The sequence below is a fragment of the Chrysemys picta genome, chromosome 1 (genome assembly GCF_011386835.1).
Source record: "Chrysemys picta bellii isolate R12L10 chromosome 1, ASM1138683v2, whole genome shotgun sequence".
Lineage (NCBI taxonomy): Eukaryota > Metazoa > Chordata > Testudines > Emydidae > Chrysemys > Chrysemys picta.
Window position 1 is genome coordinate 92,953,947 of NC_088791.1, and position 17,049 is coordinate 92,970,995.

General features: G+C 53.5%; 1 protein-coding gene across 4 annotated transcripts in view; it reads right to left on the bottom strand.

The window, feature by feature from the left end:
• Window positions 1-17,049, bottom strand: part of SGSM3 (small G protein signaling modulator 3) — a 47,475-nt gene that overhangs the window by 7,674 nt on the left and 22,752 nt on the right. For all 4 annotated transcript variants that reach the window (XM_005302551.4, XM_024100029.3, XM_065563349.1 and 1 more), the window contains exons 5-20: window positions 15,183-15,391; window positions 14,931-15,038; window positions 12,873-13,016; window positions 12,181-12,376; window positions 11,075-11,220; window positions 9,938-10,165; window positions 9,116-9,170; window positions 6,290-6,417; window positions 5,830-5,985; window positions 4,524-4,578; window positions 3,624-3,673; window positions 2,388-2,540; window positions 2,083-2,153; window positions 1,583-1,631; window positions 1,090-1,175; window positions 208-330 (exon numbers count right to left, since the gene is read on the bottom strand). In XM_005302551.4, the coding sequence (XP_005302608.2) occupies window positions 208-330; window positions 1,090-1,175; window positions 1,583-1,631; window positions 2,083-2,153; window positions 2,388-2,540; window positions 3,624-3,673; window positions 4,524-4,578; window positions 5,830-5,985; window positions 6,290-6,417; window positions 9,116-9,170; window positions 9,938-10,165; window positions 11,075-11,220; window positions 12,181-12,376; window positions 12,873-13,016; window positions 14,931-15,038; window positions 15,183-15,391 (1,957 nt within the window). The remainder of the gene's footprint in view (window positions 1-207; window positions 331-1,089; window positions 1,176-1,582; window positions 1,632-2,082; window positions 2,154-2,387; window positions 2,541-3,623; window positions 3,674-4,523; window positions 4,579-5,829; window positions 5,986-6,289; window positions 6,418-9,115; window positions 9,171-9,937; window positions 10,166-11,074; window positions 11,221-12,180; window positions 12,377-12,872; window positions 13,017-14,930; window positions 15,039-15,182; window positions 15,392-17,049) is intronic.

The following is a 17,049-nucleotide window of genomic DNA, read 5'->3' on the forward strand; positions in this document are numbered from 1 at the left end:
AAATCCCCACGAGTGGGGTGCAGCTCTGCTGGCAGAGCTGTGTGAGGAGGTGGGTGTGACACAAATGGTTATTGTGGCAGGTTACACAAACGGCAGCCCACCAGTACGCTGCAGCACGACAACCAGCCGAATGCTCAATAGCGAGGGGTCTGCAAAGGCCAAGAGGGCGCTGCAGCACGTGGCTGAGCACAGGGGGGCCGTACTCACCTGAGCTCACACTTGATCTGCACCCAGCCAGGACTGCGCAGGAAGGACCAGGGATGGAACCATTTCTCCACTGTTTGCAGGCTCGAGCACAGCACCTCCAGCCACAGGTGCAGGACCTGCTCACTGCACGAAGGGAGGGGGAAGAGTCACTAGGAGCCAGGGCCGTTATCAGAGGGCTGGGTGGCCTCTCCCTCTGGGGGACACTGATTCCCATCCAGCCTCTGACCACAACCCATCAGTCTCTTCCTCTACAGCAACAGGGAGGACACCAGGGAATTGCTCCCTCAGGGGACAGTCTGGGTCGAGTGTACCTGAAAATAAGGCACTGGCTTCTGGTGGTGGCCACTAGGGATGTAAAAGGTTAAACGGTTAACCTGTAAGCATTAGGGTTACTGTTATCCAGAACTTAACCGTTAACCCCCGCGGCTGGCCCCGGCCGCGCTGTACCGGTGGGACACGGCCCGGGCAGTGCTGGGTGGGCTGGAGCAGCCCTGGCAACACCGGGCCCCCAGCCCCTGCCACCCCGCTGCCGGAGTGGCATCAGTTAACAGTTAACCGATTAAACAATATAATTTTAATTGTTTAATTGGTTAACCTTTTTAACCAATATTTATATCCCTAGTGGCCACCTAGGAGAGGACAGAGCTCGGTGACTCAAGCTGTGTGGGGGGAGGAGACTTAAATAACTACTTCTTCCCAGCTTGACCCAGATGGCTCCAAGCACCCCACAACCCCCTGTCTGCCTCCCCAGATCCCTCCGCCCACCTCAACCTGGCCCCAGCCCCTCACCTCACCGCCCCGCCTCCTACTCACTCCCATCTCCCAACCCGCCCCAAGCTCATCATCGAAGCAACGCTCAAGGAAACGGGCTGAATGACTCACTTGAGTCCAACGCAGATGAGGGAGCGAAGCTTCACGTCCATCTGAGCATGTGCAGTGTCATGCGTCATGTTCACAGACTGCACTGCCTGCCGGGCGGGAGGAGGCGGTTACTATGTTCCACGGGGGGGCTCCCACATGGAGAGTCGCTACAGCTACACAGACTAGTGCACCCTTTCCCTGCAGTTCCCCTTTGCTCAGCGCCATCACAGAGCTCTCTTTACCACTCCCTGTAGGAGTCACCAGGACCACAGCTCATGTAGCCTTCCCTACAGCGCCACCTGCTGGGAGTAGCTCTGGGCTCTTGCTGGGAGAGGCTGAGAGCAGTTGAAGGGGCTGCACAGACCAGGGGAAGGTACAGAGGTGGGTCTGGCAGGTTTGGCCTGGAGACTCCAGGAATTCAAGATTAGGTCATATGATGAAATCTCCAAGAATACATCCAACCAAAACTGGCAACCCTAATCTAGCCCCTGTGCGGGCAGGGCAAGGTACTCACCCGGTAAAGCAGCTCCTCTGGAGTCAGAACTTTTCCATCTTCATCCAGCCTATAAAACCAAAGCAGAGACCCAATTTACCCCACAGAGCCATCTGCCGATTCAGACAAGACACTGTCCGGCAGGAGCGCACGCCGAGATGGGAGCCACGCTACTCGGAGCAACACACAGCTCAGCTACTGCTACCAGGAGACTGGGGCTGGGGACCCTGATGATGGCTACTGCTACGGGCTGAGATATAGCCACAGCCATACCACACAGGAAGTGGGGGTTTTTAGAGACAAGAACCACCTGTCAGTCCCATGTGCAGTCCAGGTCAGCATGGCTCCAATAGCCGTCCCAGGCAGGGCAGTGCAGGGCCCTGCCCATTCGGAAGAGGGAACATGTCATGGCCCAGAAGGAAAGAACGACCTTTCCAGGCGGGAGAGAGGAGTGCAGCTTTGACAAGGAGGACTTGGGGCAGGAAGATGCGAGACTGTCAGTATGACTAGAGCAGCCTCACCTGTAAGTCTTACAGAGCACGAGGCGGGAGTACACCGAGTCGAAGTCTCGTTCCACCTCCCGTCCAGCGGCCTGAGGGGAAGTGGATGTAGTCAGAGCTACAGGCCGTTGATAGCACCCCAGCCCTCACATACAGAACCTCCAGCAGCAGCACCCCACCCGCAGTAGAGGCGGGACAGACCCCAAGGTGCCCAGCAGGGAAGAAAGCCGAGAGAAGGCTGTGTTCCTGTAGTCCTGCTGGACCATAGCCCCGTTATCCCTACATCCCCTCCCCGTTGTTCCCCTGTCCCCAAGTGCCATTCTCACCTCTTCGATAAACAGCCAGGGGTGGCAGGGCCCCCCCAGCAGGGATGGCTTCTTTAACCCATGTTCAAATATAGACTTCAGTGCTGGACAGAGCGTGCCTCGGACCAAGTCTGTCACCCCCTCTGTGACCGAGTCGTCGCCAGCAATGGAGTACTGAGGAATGAAAGGAGTTAGCTCTTAGCCTTTTAGAGAGGGAGACAGCCCCCCAGAGCAGAGAGCTATGGGGTGGGGACACAGAGCCATACCTCTTCTCCAGACAGGCCTTCCCACCCAGACTCCTCTATCTCCTTTCATCACCCACTCTAGACGCTCCCCTACCCCACTCAGAGCCAACAGCCCCAGGGACTGCAAGCTGGTGCCTGAGCGCAGAACTTGCTTTGCTGGGTTGTACTGATGTCCGGACTAGCAGGTCTGTGGGGAGCGAGGCTGGTTTCATCAAGACTTAGCTCTTGGCAGGCCCCCCTCCGCATGCTCTCACTGACTACAGCTGAGAGCTCTCTCATTCACAGACCTAATTCCTTCCCCGGCCACACTCGGCGCCCAGTGCAGCCCATACACCTCTCTCCGGGCAGGGACTTTAAACTGTGGGAAGCCAGGCATCCGCAGGGCCCCTGAAAGGATACTCTTGAGGTTAACACCCAAGACTCTGGGTCAGAAGATGTGGGACTTATTTCTGGCTCTGCACAGACTGCCTGTGTGACCTTTGGCAAATCAATTCATCATTCTGTGCCTCAGACTCCTATCTGTAATGTGGAAGGATAAGAGACTTCCCTATCTCACATGGCCATCACAGAGAGAGAGAGAGGGAGGGAGGGAGAGAGAGAGAGTGTGAGTGTGTCAGTCATTCATTCACAGCTGTGAAACACAGATTCTGGGGTGGGAGGGGCTACAGAAAGATTCATATTTTGCAACATTTGCAGGATGTCACCTCTTGGGCTCTCCTTGAGCCAGACTGTGGTTGTAGGGACCGTAGTAACTGCACAAGACTCCCTCCCATCCCACCCTGTGGATCTCCATCTCCGACCATCCTGTGGGTAAACATTCAGCAAATGCCCAAGGAAACTACCACCATCTGACCACACTATTACGCTACGTCCTGCCAGCGGGACAGAGGAAAAGTGGCATATAAACACGGATAGCCAGAAGGAGTGATGGCAGCAGGGAAGACACGCATGGGTTTTGGTAAGAAGGACAGTGGGGTTTGCAAGGTGACCTAGAAAATACAGGAATTTTTACCTCTTTGCTCCGTTCATCCAAGACCTCCACAAATTTTGCAGGAAACCAACCTACAAAGAAGAGACAAAGGGTGAGCCTGAGACATCGGGAAACCCTCACATGGATATGAATGAAAACCCAGACTGGCTGCAGGTCCTGGGGGAGGGAGGAGAAAAGAGGTGGGTTCCTGTGTGCCCTGGAGGGGCCTGTGGGCCCAGCCTGGAGAAGAAAACAAGCAGCACTGGAGCCTTTCAGTGTGTATCAGGAAATCCAAACAGCTGCAAGCCTGATGTCATCGAAGGGCATTGGGGGGAGGGATAGCTCAGTGGTTTGAGCACTGGCCTGCTAAACCCAGGGTTGTGAGTTCAATCCTTGAGGGGGCCACTTGGGAATCTGGGGCAAAATCAGTACTTGGTCCTGCTAGTGAAGGCAGGGGGCTGGACTCGATGACCTTTCAAGGTCCCTTCCAGTTCTAGGAGATGGGATATCTCCATTATTATCTTATTATCTTATCCCTATAAGCACCACAGACAGCATCAGCTCCCATGCTTCAGAGCAGCCCCCTACCCATCCTCACCCTGACTGTGAAAGTACACCTCAGTTGCTGGGAATAATGAGCTTGCCTAGCAAGGAGCTGCGCCCCCACCCCACCTCCACACCCCTCTCTCCTGCGATGTGCATTCCCAGGCAGCTCCCCAATGGGGCTCAGCAGAGCCTTTGGCTATAAAGGCAGGAACTCAAATGAAAAGCAAACCCACACGGCTCCCTGAGACAGGGAGGGCAGAGATGCCAGAGCCATCGCTAAGAGCAGCAGCATCTGCGGAACATTAGCAATTCCACTCTCCCCTCCTCTGTCTCTGGAGCCCCTCCCCTCACCTTTCCCTTAGCCCCCCCTCACCCACCAGCCTTGTCTGTTCTCACCTCTCAGTCCATTCAGCTCCCCCACCCAACAGTGCTCGTCCTTTTGGGATATGATCTGAAAGAACGAAGAGGAGAGATGGCAATTTGAGAGAGAGACAAACCCTGACTCACAGGGGCCATAGAACGGGAGCAAGGAGGCAAAATGGGCTGGCACCAGTGCAGCGTCAGGCTTTCCCTCTCCACACATCCCACCCAGGACAGCTGGGAGATGGGATGCATTGCCATGGAAACAGTGTCACCTCAGAGAGTGAGAGTGTGTGCATGTGGGGTAAGGAATCACTTTCTTCTCAACCATCAGAGGTCGACAGGGGGGACTGACTGACTGAAATTCAAGTCACCAACCAACTTTCATTACAGGTGGGTGCTGCCCAGACACCAGAGATAGAAGTAACAACACCCGTAGCCGTGTTCTTTGTGGGGACTGAACCTGGGACCCTGAATCTAAAAGCATAAGCCTCTCCCATCTGAGCTACAGGACCAAGTCCACTAGCTCAGCGGCTGTAGCAGTCTCTTTAGGTGTTCAGCCACTAGATGGGGCTAAAGGGCCGCTCTGGGTTAGCATGGGTTACCCAGGCACCCTGGGCAAGTGGCAGGAGTTCCTGAGGGTGGGAGAAGAGGAGTTAAATGATGATCAGCCATTGTGCCAACACCCTCCTCCCTTTTTCTTCCCCAGTGGTGGTTCTGTTGGCCCCACAATACATGGGGGTGAAAGGCTGGTTCTACTCACCATGCGGGCGCAGGACAATGCTGCCAACACAACACACCCCACATCGGACAGCTATTCAGAGCAGCAGCTTCTTGCGCTTTGATGGGCAGCGGGTTTCCCTTTCCTCCCTCCCTCGCCCACCCTGGGGTGTAAGGAGGTGGTGCCAAGGTTTCCATGCTATTGGGTGCCCTTAGATGATGGCTGGGCTGGCCCAGTGACCTGGTGGCACAGAGCACTGAGCTAACTCTGATTGGAGTTCAAATCTTATCTGCCTTTCGCTCTGGAGGAGTGGGGGCTTTCTGACAGCCAGGGTGACCCACTAACCAGTTCCAGCAGGAGGCAGCAAGCGTTCCCAATGGAATTCTGTGTCCTGCCTGGATCAGCCAGAACCCCCAGCCACAGACTGCATAACCAGCAACCCAGCACAGGGCTCTGGGAGGGACACCCCAGCCTGACTCCTCAGGGAGAAGGCTCTAAGGAGGATGAAACACTCGCCCCACGTGGTGGCTCGAGGTGGGTGCCTGTAACATGCCCTCTCTGAAAGGGGGCAGAGAGGGTGTATCACGCCGCGGGATTCTGCCCCCCCCCCAGCCCTCGTACTGTGATGATGTCGTTCTTGCGGAAGCCCAGTTCGTCATCGTCATGGCGCTCGAAGTCCAGCAGTGCCTTGGCTCGGCGCCGGCGGTTCTGGGAACATGCCACGTAGTTTTCGTGGTCCCGCTGGTGGCTCTCCATGGTGTAATCTGGAGTCAGGTCCTGAGTTTGTGCGGAAGAGAAGCACAGAGGAGCAGTAAGAAGGTGACTAGATGTGCTAGGATGCTCCCCCATGTTCAGTATCATTCTCTGCTCCCTCCCCTGGTGGACAGATTAGCTCTGCTAGCTCCAGGATCAAGCATGGCTCCTTTCCCTCCACCTGGGACAGGCAACGTGCGACACAGAGATCCTGCCCATGGGGGATCTCCCTGAAATCCGGCAGCTCCTCCAGGGGTAGGGGGACCCAGCCTTGGCCATGCAGCACGAGGGACTCAGGTTTAGCCTTGTGCAGTGCGCCCCCACTCACAATGCTGCAGTTCTTTGGATCCACGCACTGGAAGTGCCGTGCCACCTGCAGGATCGCCTCACGAAGGTCGGCCACCAGCTCAGTCTGTTTGATGTTCTTGGCCTTCAGTGCCTCCAAATCATCCTCACCTGGGAACGTGGAACACACGGGGGTGAAGACAAAGGAAACCCCCAATCCCATGCTGGGAAAAAAGGTGGCTGTCCCCTCCCGCAGCCTGAGCAGAGACAATTACAACAGCTCCCTCTGGTCAAGACTGTAACCGTTGCTCTGGCCCCATCTGAACATCTGGGCCCCGCTCATGGCTAACAGGAAAGGAGGCGATATGAGGGGACAGAGAGAAACAAAATACTGCATCCTGTCACCCTAAGGCCCAAGGACCTCTACGCCAAGCACACAGGAGACCAGGACTGGGGCTGGATTCAGCCTCCTTTTCCCCATGCCAATAAAGGGGAGGCCAGTAGGAGCCGGGAGAAAGCAGACAGCTCTCGGCTGACACAGATGCTTGTAAGCTGTCTGACCCCATCTGAAGAGGGCCAGTTGCTCAGCTCACCCTCGCTGTCTGTGCGCTTCCTGGGCAGGGAAAAGACGGGGACTGTGTGCACTTCCTTTGCCCCTCAGGGCCCTTCCACTGCCTCCTCTCTATCCCCCTGCACGAAGGGTCTGGCCCTGTTCCCATCCAAGTCACTGTTAATACTCCCACTGACTCCAAGGGAGCAGGATCAGCCCCTAAATGAGCCCTCATTAACCATTTCCCTGCCTGCCTTAATGTGGGGCATGTACACACCTCACTGAAGGCCCTCTATTATAGGCAGCACAGGTAGCAGAGCCTACAGTAGGGTCTTATAATGGGAGTGTCCCACAACCTTGTTTTCAGTTGGTTATAACTTCGCTAAACTTTAACCGTTCAATCAGGCTGCAATTTCCCACATGCCGAGGGTCTGCCTCGGATTGAATTTTTTTGGAAAATTTCAGCAAAATTGGTTTAGCCATTTCGAGAACAAGACATGGGAAAATACATTTTGTCCATGTTAAAAAACAACAACCCATACCACCATTTTGTTGAGAAGCTGAGGCACCTCCCCGCTCTGGAACAGGGATTTGAAATTTGGCTGGGGGTTGCCCTGGTGCCAGGAATGTGTCTCTTGCCATCCCCGTGAAAATCTTCTCAAATTTGGCCTCTGAAAGTCTCAGTTCACACATGCGCAGCTGAGACGTGCTCGAATTTGGTAGCTAAATTCTCCAAAGAATCTCTCTGCACTGAGCAGGCTCCTGTCGCCGGGATACCAGGGCTGAGCAGAACTCCCAGCTGCTGGAGGCCACCATGGCACCAAGCACAGGAACCAAAAGCAGGGAGCCTGTCTGTCTTGTGCTCTCAGTGCTCCCCCTGGTGGCATCCAGGAGAAGGATGCAGCCTGACAGTATTTTAAAATTCTGCAAATTTTATTTGTCAAATAAACGTGGATGCTCCAGCATGGCATTGGGGAGCACAGGCCACTGACTGCACAGAGGTGGGAGATCACTGTGCAGCTCCCCCTACTCCTCCCCCCGGACTCAGTGGTGAGGCTGCACCCAGCCCTGACACAGGGCAAGGACCAGGCCTGTCCAAGAAACACCCTAGGACCCTGCCCCTCCATGCCAGGTGCACCAGGTGTGGGCAGGCAGGCTCAGCAAGGCAGGCTCCAAGTGTGAAAGGGCTTAGTGTGGGGGATACAGGTGTGGGTTAAGAGGATTCTGTGTGAGGCAATATGGGTACAGGCAGCTCAGTGGGGGATCTGGATGCACAGGGGCTTGTGGGAGGGTTCTGGGTGCAACATTAATGGGACTCTGCAGGGGGGGTGAGGGGGGCTGGGGCTCAGCGGGGGAGGTTAGAGCTCAGTGGGGGGGTCTGGGTGTGGGGAGCCTAGATGCTGGGGGAGTGGGGCTCAGTGGGGTGGGGATCCAGGGGCAGCTGGTTGGGGCTCGGTAGGGTGGCTTGTCCGGTGGTCCAGGTGCAGGGGGAGTGGGGCTTCTCAGGGGGGGTTCTGGGTGTGAAGGGAGTGAGGCTCGGCAGGAGGATCTGGATGCACAGGAGTTGGGCGGATGGGGGAGCAGCTCCTTGTAGTGATCCCTCCCCCTGCTGCTGAGGAGCGATGGGTGCAGGAAGCGCATGCGGAGGAGGAGGGGGGCAGTTTGCAGAGCTTCCTATAGCTGGGGGAGAAATCTGGGGGTGGGTCCGACAGCCCCAGATGCCATGCAGGGGAAGGGGAAATCCCGTCCTCCCCAGCCCAGCCAAGTCCTCCCCAGTCCTGCCTCCTGCCCCACAATGATTTACCTCTCTGCTGGCTACCATGGGCACCTGGCATACTGCTGGGGAAGGTTGTACGACCACTCTTGTGGCTTCCCTTTGCTTCCCCATCAGAAAGTCATTTTTCTGCGGGGAAGCAAAGAAATCTGCAGGGGACATAAATTCTGCGCATGCACAGTGGTGCAGAATTCCCCCAGGAGTAAAAAGAGGGACTTTGGATATTCCTGTCCTAAATGGCTTCATATTTTGGGGGTGGCTGAACCTGGAGCAAGAAGGTTAAGGGCTAACGACCAAAGCACGCTACTTCCTGGGCTATCAGGAAAAGTCTGCTTCTTGTTTTGGGGAGTGCAGACTCAGCAAGTTCAACTCCCTTCTCTCTTCCTCATTCAATCTCTTCCCTTGCTTTATCTTCTCTTGTTGCTGAAGGAATTTTCACCCACTCCATTTCCCCGTGCCCAACCACTCCTCTGCCTCCAGACTATTCTTTCACCCTCCACCCTGATAGCACCATCACAACATGCAAAGAATACACTTGTCCTCACCGAAAAGCAACGAGGTGATGCCAGATTTCCTGCGCTGGGTCCTGCGCCGCACAATCTGAAGGGGGGGGGGGAGTGAGACAGAGTGGACTCGTAAGGAGACATTAGAAGAACTAAACACATATAGATTGGCATATAGGGGCTAGAGTAGGGCAAGGGGATACAGCGACCGTCAGCAAGTCTCTGAGGGGTGTACACTGCAAGGAGAGAGGGGAACTGTTCGGAGTGGTCCCAGACAGAATGGGCAGTAACCAAAGCACTCTGAGCAAGAGGACCAGCAGGAATGATTTCAGAGAGTGGGATCTATCAGGCTGTGGATTAATCTAAGGGTGGATGATCACCATCAGGGACACTCAGAACAGGATTGAACAAAGCACAAAAACAGTCAAACACTGGCTGGTGAGGGGGAGAACAGGAGATGACCCATGGATCTATTGCAACACAAAATTAATTCATTCCACGGAGAGAGTGAAAGGCAGCGTTTAGTGCTTAGCCGGTTGCTGAGATTCCTCTTGCGTGGGCTGGCTGTGGCAGGTGTGGGAGGTCTGGTGGCTGTGGCAGGTGTGGGAGGTCTGGTAGCATGGCCTCCTGGCAGTGAGAACAGTACATGTGGTCACATTCCCATCACAGTCCTAGCACTCACTCCTCCTCCCTGGGAAGGTGAGAGAAGGGAAGTTTATCATGGAGTCAAAGCCTGCTAATGCAGGGTGGCCTCGTGCTAACAGAGTGTTATAAGGGTGGATGGCCAGCTAGCCCATAAGGCAGTGTCACGAAGGGGATCTACAGCCCCTAACAGTCCAAATGGGCAGGGCTCCGTGCACCCACCTTGGATAGATTATTGACAGCGGCGCTAGGGTTGAGCAGCTGCCCTTGGTCAGCGATGAGGTAAGCCAGGTGCTTGCGGCGCTGGGTCTCCACTGCCATGTCTGTCAGTGAGCCAGCGACGCGCATGGCCTCCCGCAGCAGCACCTCCGCATCCTCGATCTGAGACGGGATGTCCGAGAGAGTGTTGAAGATGGAGGCAGAATTCTCCGACTGGATTAGCTCATCTTCCTGCGGGAATGGGGAGAAACCACGCATACACAATACGCTGAGGATGTCAGTGACACTCACCAGGACTGCTAAAAGCCCTGCTTACACCTCAGAATGCAGTCTAGGCACAAAATTTAACCCGGAAGCAACTAGATTATTTCTTAAAAGTTTCAATAAGAAAAAGTCCAAGCTGTTTGGTCAGGAGATGGCAGCAGCATCTCACACTGCTCTAGCACTTTCATACCAAAGGATCCCACAGCACATTATACAGAAATCACTTCATCCACCACAGAAACGCAGGCACCTCAAGGTGCTGCACAATCGCCATCTTGCACCAGCAATGCTACACAAGAGAGTCACAGGATAACTTCCTCTGAATTCTGAATGGGAGAAAGTTTAGGGTAATCACCCAAATTAAATATGGCCACAACAACAGGGCTAACACCCTGGGGCTTGTGTGAACAGCACCAAAGGATCTTTTATCATCCCCAAATGGTCAGCAACTTGGTTTGACATTTCCATCCAAAGATAGTAAAAAACCAAGAACTCTCTGGAGCCAGGGAGGGCAGGACAAGTCTCCAGTCTGTGTTACTCTGGGCTCAGGAGTCAGGGGGGTGTAGCAAATGAGGGAGGGTGATGGTGAGACATGGGGCGTGAAGGTGAGGGGGAAAAAGAGCAGGAAAGGGAAGCCATCTTCTTGACTGAGTCTCCCAAATCTCAAACAATGGATTGCTGACTGCCTTCTGCCAGGACGCCCTTCACAGCCCCAGATTCTGAGGAAATCAAGATGGCAGCTCTCGCTCTCCCCAAAGTGAACTCCTGAACCAGATACAACCAGGGGGTACAGGAGGGCCCCACCCGTAGAATCCTCCTCGTTCCTGAAGAGAAAGCCAGGGTGCTAGAAATCAGGGCACAGGAGGTGGTTGTTACCTTCATACTGAGCATGCCCAGTGTGACCTGGAAGAGCACCAGCGAACCCTGGTAGAAGAAGAGGTCCCAGATGCGCAGCAGCAGTTTGATATGCACAACGCTAGCGAAGCACGTGAGGAACCAGTGCAGGGTGATCAAGGACAGCTCTGTGTATGAAGAGACAGAAAGGGAATGTGACACAAGTGATCGGGTGACCAGAGAGGAAGAGAGCCCACACAGAACCGCACTCCCAGCCTGAAAGGGACACCCTCAACTACTCCTCATTCCCAGGGGATTCTCCAGCCACCATGACTATAAAGGAGGACAACTCTGATGACATCAGTCAGCGCATGAACAGCTCCGGGGGACGTCGGGGGGGGGCGGGGAGAGGCTCACATGCGTTGTGTTTAGTAAAATAAAACAGTCATAGGAATAAGGCCATTTTCTTGGGACCTAAGATATGACAGTGCCCCTTTTAAACAAGACTCAATCAGAACGTCCAAAACCACATGCGACATTGTGCGCGCGTACGTACAGCCACAGCCATACACCAGGAATTCAAACCTCCCCTCTCCTCAAAAGTTTAATGTCCCTCCCTGCTCCCTGTGGCCCCCAAACAGGAGAGAGGGAGAGATGCTGCATCTCCCCATCCCAGCGCCAAAGCCTCCATGACCTCCTGGGTTGTCAAAAAACCCCAAACACAAGACTCCCAGGCATTCCTGGGTGAGAAAAGCCCCCCATTAAGTCCAGTCCAACCCTCAAACCAACAGCTTCTCCCAAAACACAACCACAATGCTGCAGCTCTGCATCGTCAAGCCCTGCAGCATATCAAACAGAGTATGGCGCAACAAGAATACACTGAATTCATCACTGCCACGTGAACCAAGGGACACTTTACTGAGTGTATTCGGCTGGAGAGGGAGAGGGGTATTGTGGGAGCAGCCTCACAATTGTGGGTTCCTACCACATCATTTCAGTTTAAGGTGCTGTGCAGTACAAAGGCCTCTCTTATCCACACACACACACACACGCATACGCATGTACATATGCATGAACCTGGGTCATGCCTGCAGGCTGAAAGCAGCACCCTGGGTCAGAAGATTCAATGACCTGAGGGGCCCCTTTACCAATATCATGCTCTTGAAGGAGCTTGTCCAGCCGTGGCAGGTACTGCACGATGAGGTGGCGTAGGACGCGCTGGTCGGTCTGCACTCCCATCAGCGTGGTGCTGAAGTAGGAGGCAGGTACCAGGTCCTCGATGATGGCGCACATCATCCAGAAGGCATCTTCCTCCTCCAAGAAGAGCAGCAGGGAAGCCGCCACCTAGTGAGAAGGGGAAGAAGAGATGTTCATTCCAAGCTTGCACTAAATGGGACATTCACTGGTGCTTAGGTGGAGTGGAACATTTCCATAGGTCTGTGTGGGAGATGGACAAAGTCCAGAGTTTAGGAGATGGAAACATCCCTCATTTCCACACCCAGGAGCTTTGCTTTGCTTTCTCCTATTGGTGGAATTTCTTTCACACGCCACCCGAAGAGATTCTTTGCTATTTCAGTCACATCAGCCGAGTCTCATGTCAATCAAATAAACAATATCACTCTCCTGCCACAAACAGATTAGTTTAGTCCATGAGCAGAATTATTCCTTCCATTTCTCCTGCCCCGCGAAATGGCTCCATTTTGTCTGTTCCTCTGATCTAATTTGGTTCGCACGGTGCCCAGCTGCACTGCAGCTGCCTGAAATCAGCTGCGCTGACTCACCTGCTGCAGAAAGAATGATCCCTAATGAAGGAACACAAAGCAGGGGCAAGTGGAATTACCATGCCGGTGCCTTGGCAGTATCCGATCTCTGGGTAAAGCCAGGCTAGTCCCCGGAGTATCCTGCGCAGTCGTGGCACCCCGATGCTGTTCATGTTGGAGAAGCAGGCGTTGCTGGGCATGGTCCGGAGCAGGTCCTTCTCGATCTGGCAAGCACCCGTCACAAACAATTGCTTCAGACTCAGATAGTGTAATCTGCTTAACAGCCTCCTACTCCCTTGGCCTCCCTGATGCCCTGCCCTGGCCACACACTCCCTAGCCTTCCCCACACCCTTTTAAAGTACATTTAGTGCCAGTGCAAGGTACTGGACTGGCACCATCTGGAGCCCGAAGGCCTCTGTTTACCCTCAGGACAGCATAGCCAGGGACAGAGCAACTTCTCAGACACACTCTCCAAGGTACCTAAACTCTGCCTCAGAGGGACTGCCCTGAGGGATGAGAGGGGACTTCATACTTCTTGACCCATTCGGTCCTTGGTGTCACTCCTGAGAATGGCAGCAAGAGGCCAATTAGTACAGTCTGTGCTGCTGGGGTCTGCAAAGTGGACATTTATCCACCGGGATCTGGAGTGAGGCCACCCCACCACGCCCATTTCAGGCAGGCCACCAAATCACAATCCGATGGCAAGGGCCTGGGCTTGACTGTAGTTCGTAATTGTGAGCATAAAGGCTCCAGATCACAGGCCAAATCCCCTGAACTGTTCAGTCCCTCCCTCCATCAGATGATTTTGGTTTGTTACCCCAGGAGCTTGGCGAGTTTGGCCCAGAGATAGAGTTTGGCCCTGACGGCATTACAGAAAAGAAGGGAGGGAGGAAATTCCCTGTCCCAGCCTTGCTGGCACCTTGAGCTCTCACGACTCAGGAGGAAAGACAAAACCCTAGGAGACAGCAGCTGCCACTTGAATAGGGCATGCACCTGCTGGTGGTATTTCAGTCCCAGGGTTCCCTTTCATCATTAGTAGGGTCCTACCAACTTCATGGTCCATTTTGGTCAATTTCACAGTCATAGGATTTTAAAAATCGTAAATTTCATGATTTCAGCTATTTAAATCTGAAATTTCACAATGTTGTAATTATAGGGATCCTGACCCAAAAAGGAGTTGGGGGTGGCGGTCTCAAAGTTATTGTGGGGGGTTTGCGGTATTGCTTCCATTACTTCTGCGCTGCCTTCAGAGCTGGGCAGCTGGAGAGCGGAGGCTGCTGGCTGGGAGACCAGTTCTGAAGGCAGAGCTACTGCCAGCAGTAGCACAGAATTAAGGATGGCATGGTATGGTATTGCCACCCTTCCTTTTGCGCTGCTGCCTGCAGAGCTGGGCCCTCAGTCAGCAGCCGCCACTCTCTGACCGCCCAGCTCTGAAGGCAGCAGCACAGAAGGAAGGGTGGCATGGTATGGTATTGCCACCCTTACATCTGCGCTACTGTGAGCAGGGCGCTGCCTTCAGAGCTGGACGCCCAGCCTATGGCCGCTGCTCTCCAGCTGCCCAGCTCTGTAGGCAGCGCAGAAGCAAGGGTGACAATACCACGACCCCCCTAAAATAATGTTGTGACCCCCTACAACTCCCTTTTGGGTCAGAACCCCCAATTTGAGAAATGCTGGTCTCCCCTGTGAAATCTGTATAGTAAAGGTAAAAGCACAAAAAAGACCAGATTTCACGGTCCCTGACGCGTTTTTCATAGCCATGAATTTGTAGTAGTAGGGCCCTACTCCTTAGTATCTTGGTCAGTGTTTGTACCTAGGCATGATTCATATGCATATATTCACAGCAGAACTGTCTGCCCCATGTACACAGAAACCAACACAGCCTGAGGACAGTGTGGGTGCAGACTAAATCTTTTCCCCTCCCCTCTTGGGAAGGTGAAGTGAGCCCCTCAAACCAATAAAGGATGAGAATAATAATAAATAAAGGATGAGAAAAATTAACGAGTAGCATAGTCCAACCTCTCCCCTCCCCCTCATCTGTCCCTGCAGGCATTAAGCAAATTCCTCATCCCCCCAGTGCAACAGATCACCCATGTTTCCACCCCAGGCACTGGAGCGTTGGCATCAGGCAGGCTCCCGACCTGTTTGGCAGAGATAGTTTCGTCATTGGAGCTGTTTTTCACAATGTCTCGGTAGGACATCTCCGAATTCCTCTTCTTCTGCAAGGCCCCAGAGAGACGCATCCACAGCTGGAGAATCGGGGACATGAAAAGAAAGGGTGACGAGCGGTCAAAACGCAACCACAACAAACCAAGAAGTGAAAGCAACAGGAACTGGTCTCTCATTTCATACTCCCTGCTTCCCTTCTTCATGACTGTGCCCCAGGGTCTCACCTGAGGCCTCATGCTGTGTGGGATGCCAGCCAGCACCAGTGAGCGCAGCTTGTCCGAACCCGGCAGCGTGACCTCGATTTTGTCCCAGGTGAGGTCCCCCACGTCGTGGTTGTGCGTGAATTCCAGGTGGGCCTGCCACTTCAGCCTCTGCTGTGGCTCCTCCGTCAGCGGAATCCCCAGCAGCTTGCTGGAGTTCGGCTCAGTGCCATCTGCATCATGAGACAGGGGAAGGCAGAGGTGGGAAGGAAACAGACAAGAAAGGGACTAGGTGGGGACCAGTGACAGACAGAAATGGAGAGATCTGTCTTCTGTATCTGAAAAAGTCAGACAAAAATACCTGAGCCTCTGCACTGGTGGCGGCGCTGGGGATTCAGATGCATGAGCCCTGCATCACAGCAATGACAGCCTGGGTTCAAACTGCGCTTGCCACCAAGCACCACTTGTGTGGTCACAAGCAAACCGCACTGAAACCCCAAGATATAGGAGGCTGGGACTCATATGTGCCTATTCAAAACGTGAGCCAGCCAAACAGCGGGTAATCGAAGTTAAATGAGAGCCTGGCAGCAGCTGCCCCACTGGGTTTTGTAACTTCGTATTTAATAAGGCTCTTTAATCTAATAGACAAAGGCACAGCGAGATCCAATGGCTGGAAGCTGAAGCTAGATACGTTCAGGCTAGAAATAAGGTGCAAAATTTTAACTGAGGTAAATTAACCACTGAAGAAACTTAATAAGGGAAGTCGGGAATTCACTGTTATTGGCATTCTTCACTCAAGACTGGCTTTCTAAAATATATGTTCTGGTTCAGCCATAGGACATGAGCTTGATGCAGGAATTGCAGGGGTGAGGTTCTGTGGCCTGTGTTATGCAGGAGGTTAGACTAGATGACCAGAATGGTCCCTCTGGCATTAATATCCATGAATCAATAATATGCTCTGGAGGAACAGGCACTCCCTTTGCCACACCCCTATACCCATGTCACTGTCCCTGGGGTGCCTCCCAGTGCTCAGTGTGGCACTCAGCGCAAGTGTGCACACACACACACACATGCACATAGAGCAGGGATACGCATACCCCTGGGAGTACGCAGAGGTCTTCCAGGGGGGTACATCAACTCATCTAGATATTTGCCTAATTTTACAACAGGCTACATAAAAGGCACCAGTGAAGGCAGTACAAACAAAAATTTCATACGACTTGTTTATACTGCTCTATATACTATACACTGAAATGTAAGTACAATATTTATATTCCAGTTGATTTATTTTATAATTATATGGTAAAAATGAGAAAGTCAGCGATTTGTCAGTACTAGTGTGGCTGTGACACTTTTGTATTTTTATGTCTGATTTTGTAAACAAGTAATTTTTAAGTGAGGTGAAACTCGGGGTACACAAGACAAACCTGACTCCTGAAAGAGGCACAGTAGTCTGGAAAGGTTGAGAACCACTGACATAGAGAACACAGCCTCCTCCTGCCCTTTCCAGGGGGCTAATCTTGTCCAAATCAGTTTTCCCCTTTTCAGGGTACAGCAATGCAATGTGACATCTCCTCATATGGCAACCAGGAATCTTCCCATTGCCAGACACTCCTTTTCTTTTCCTCCTCTTTAGCCACGGCAGCTGGCCCCCATAATTAATGCCCAGCTGCATGGGTTCTCCAGCCATTTTAACCCTTTCTGTTTGGTCCTCCCTTCCTGCAAGGTGTGCAGCTAAAGCAGGTTGTTGGTTCTGCCCCTACTCAGGCACCCTTGGTCAAGCTGTGGGGGCTTTCCCCTCACCTGGACGACAGAATAGCCTACCGCAGTTGCCCACCTTGGGAAGGGAACCAAAGGTGCTTTGATAGAAGGTCTGAAAGGTCACTGAGTT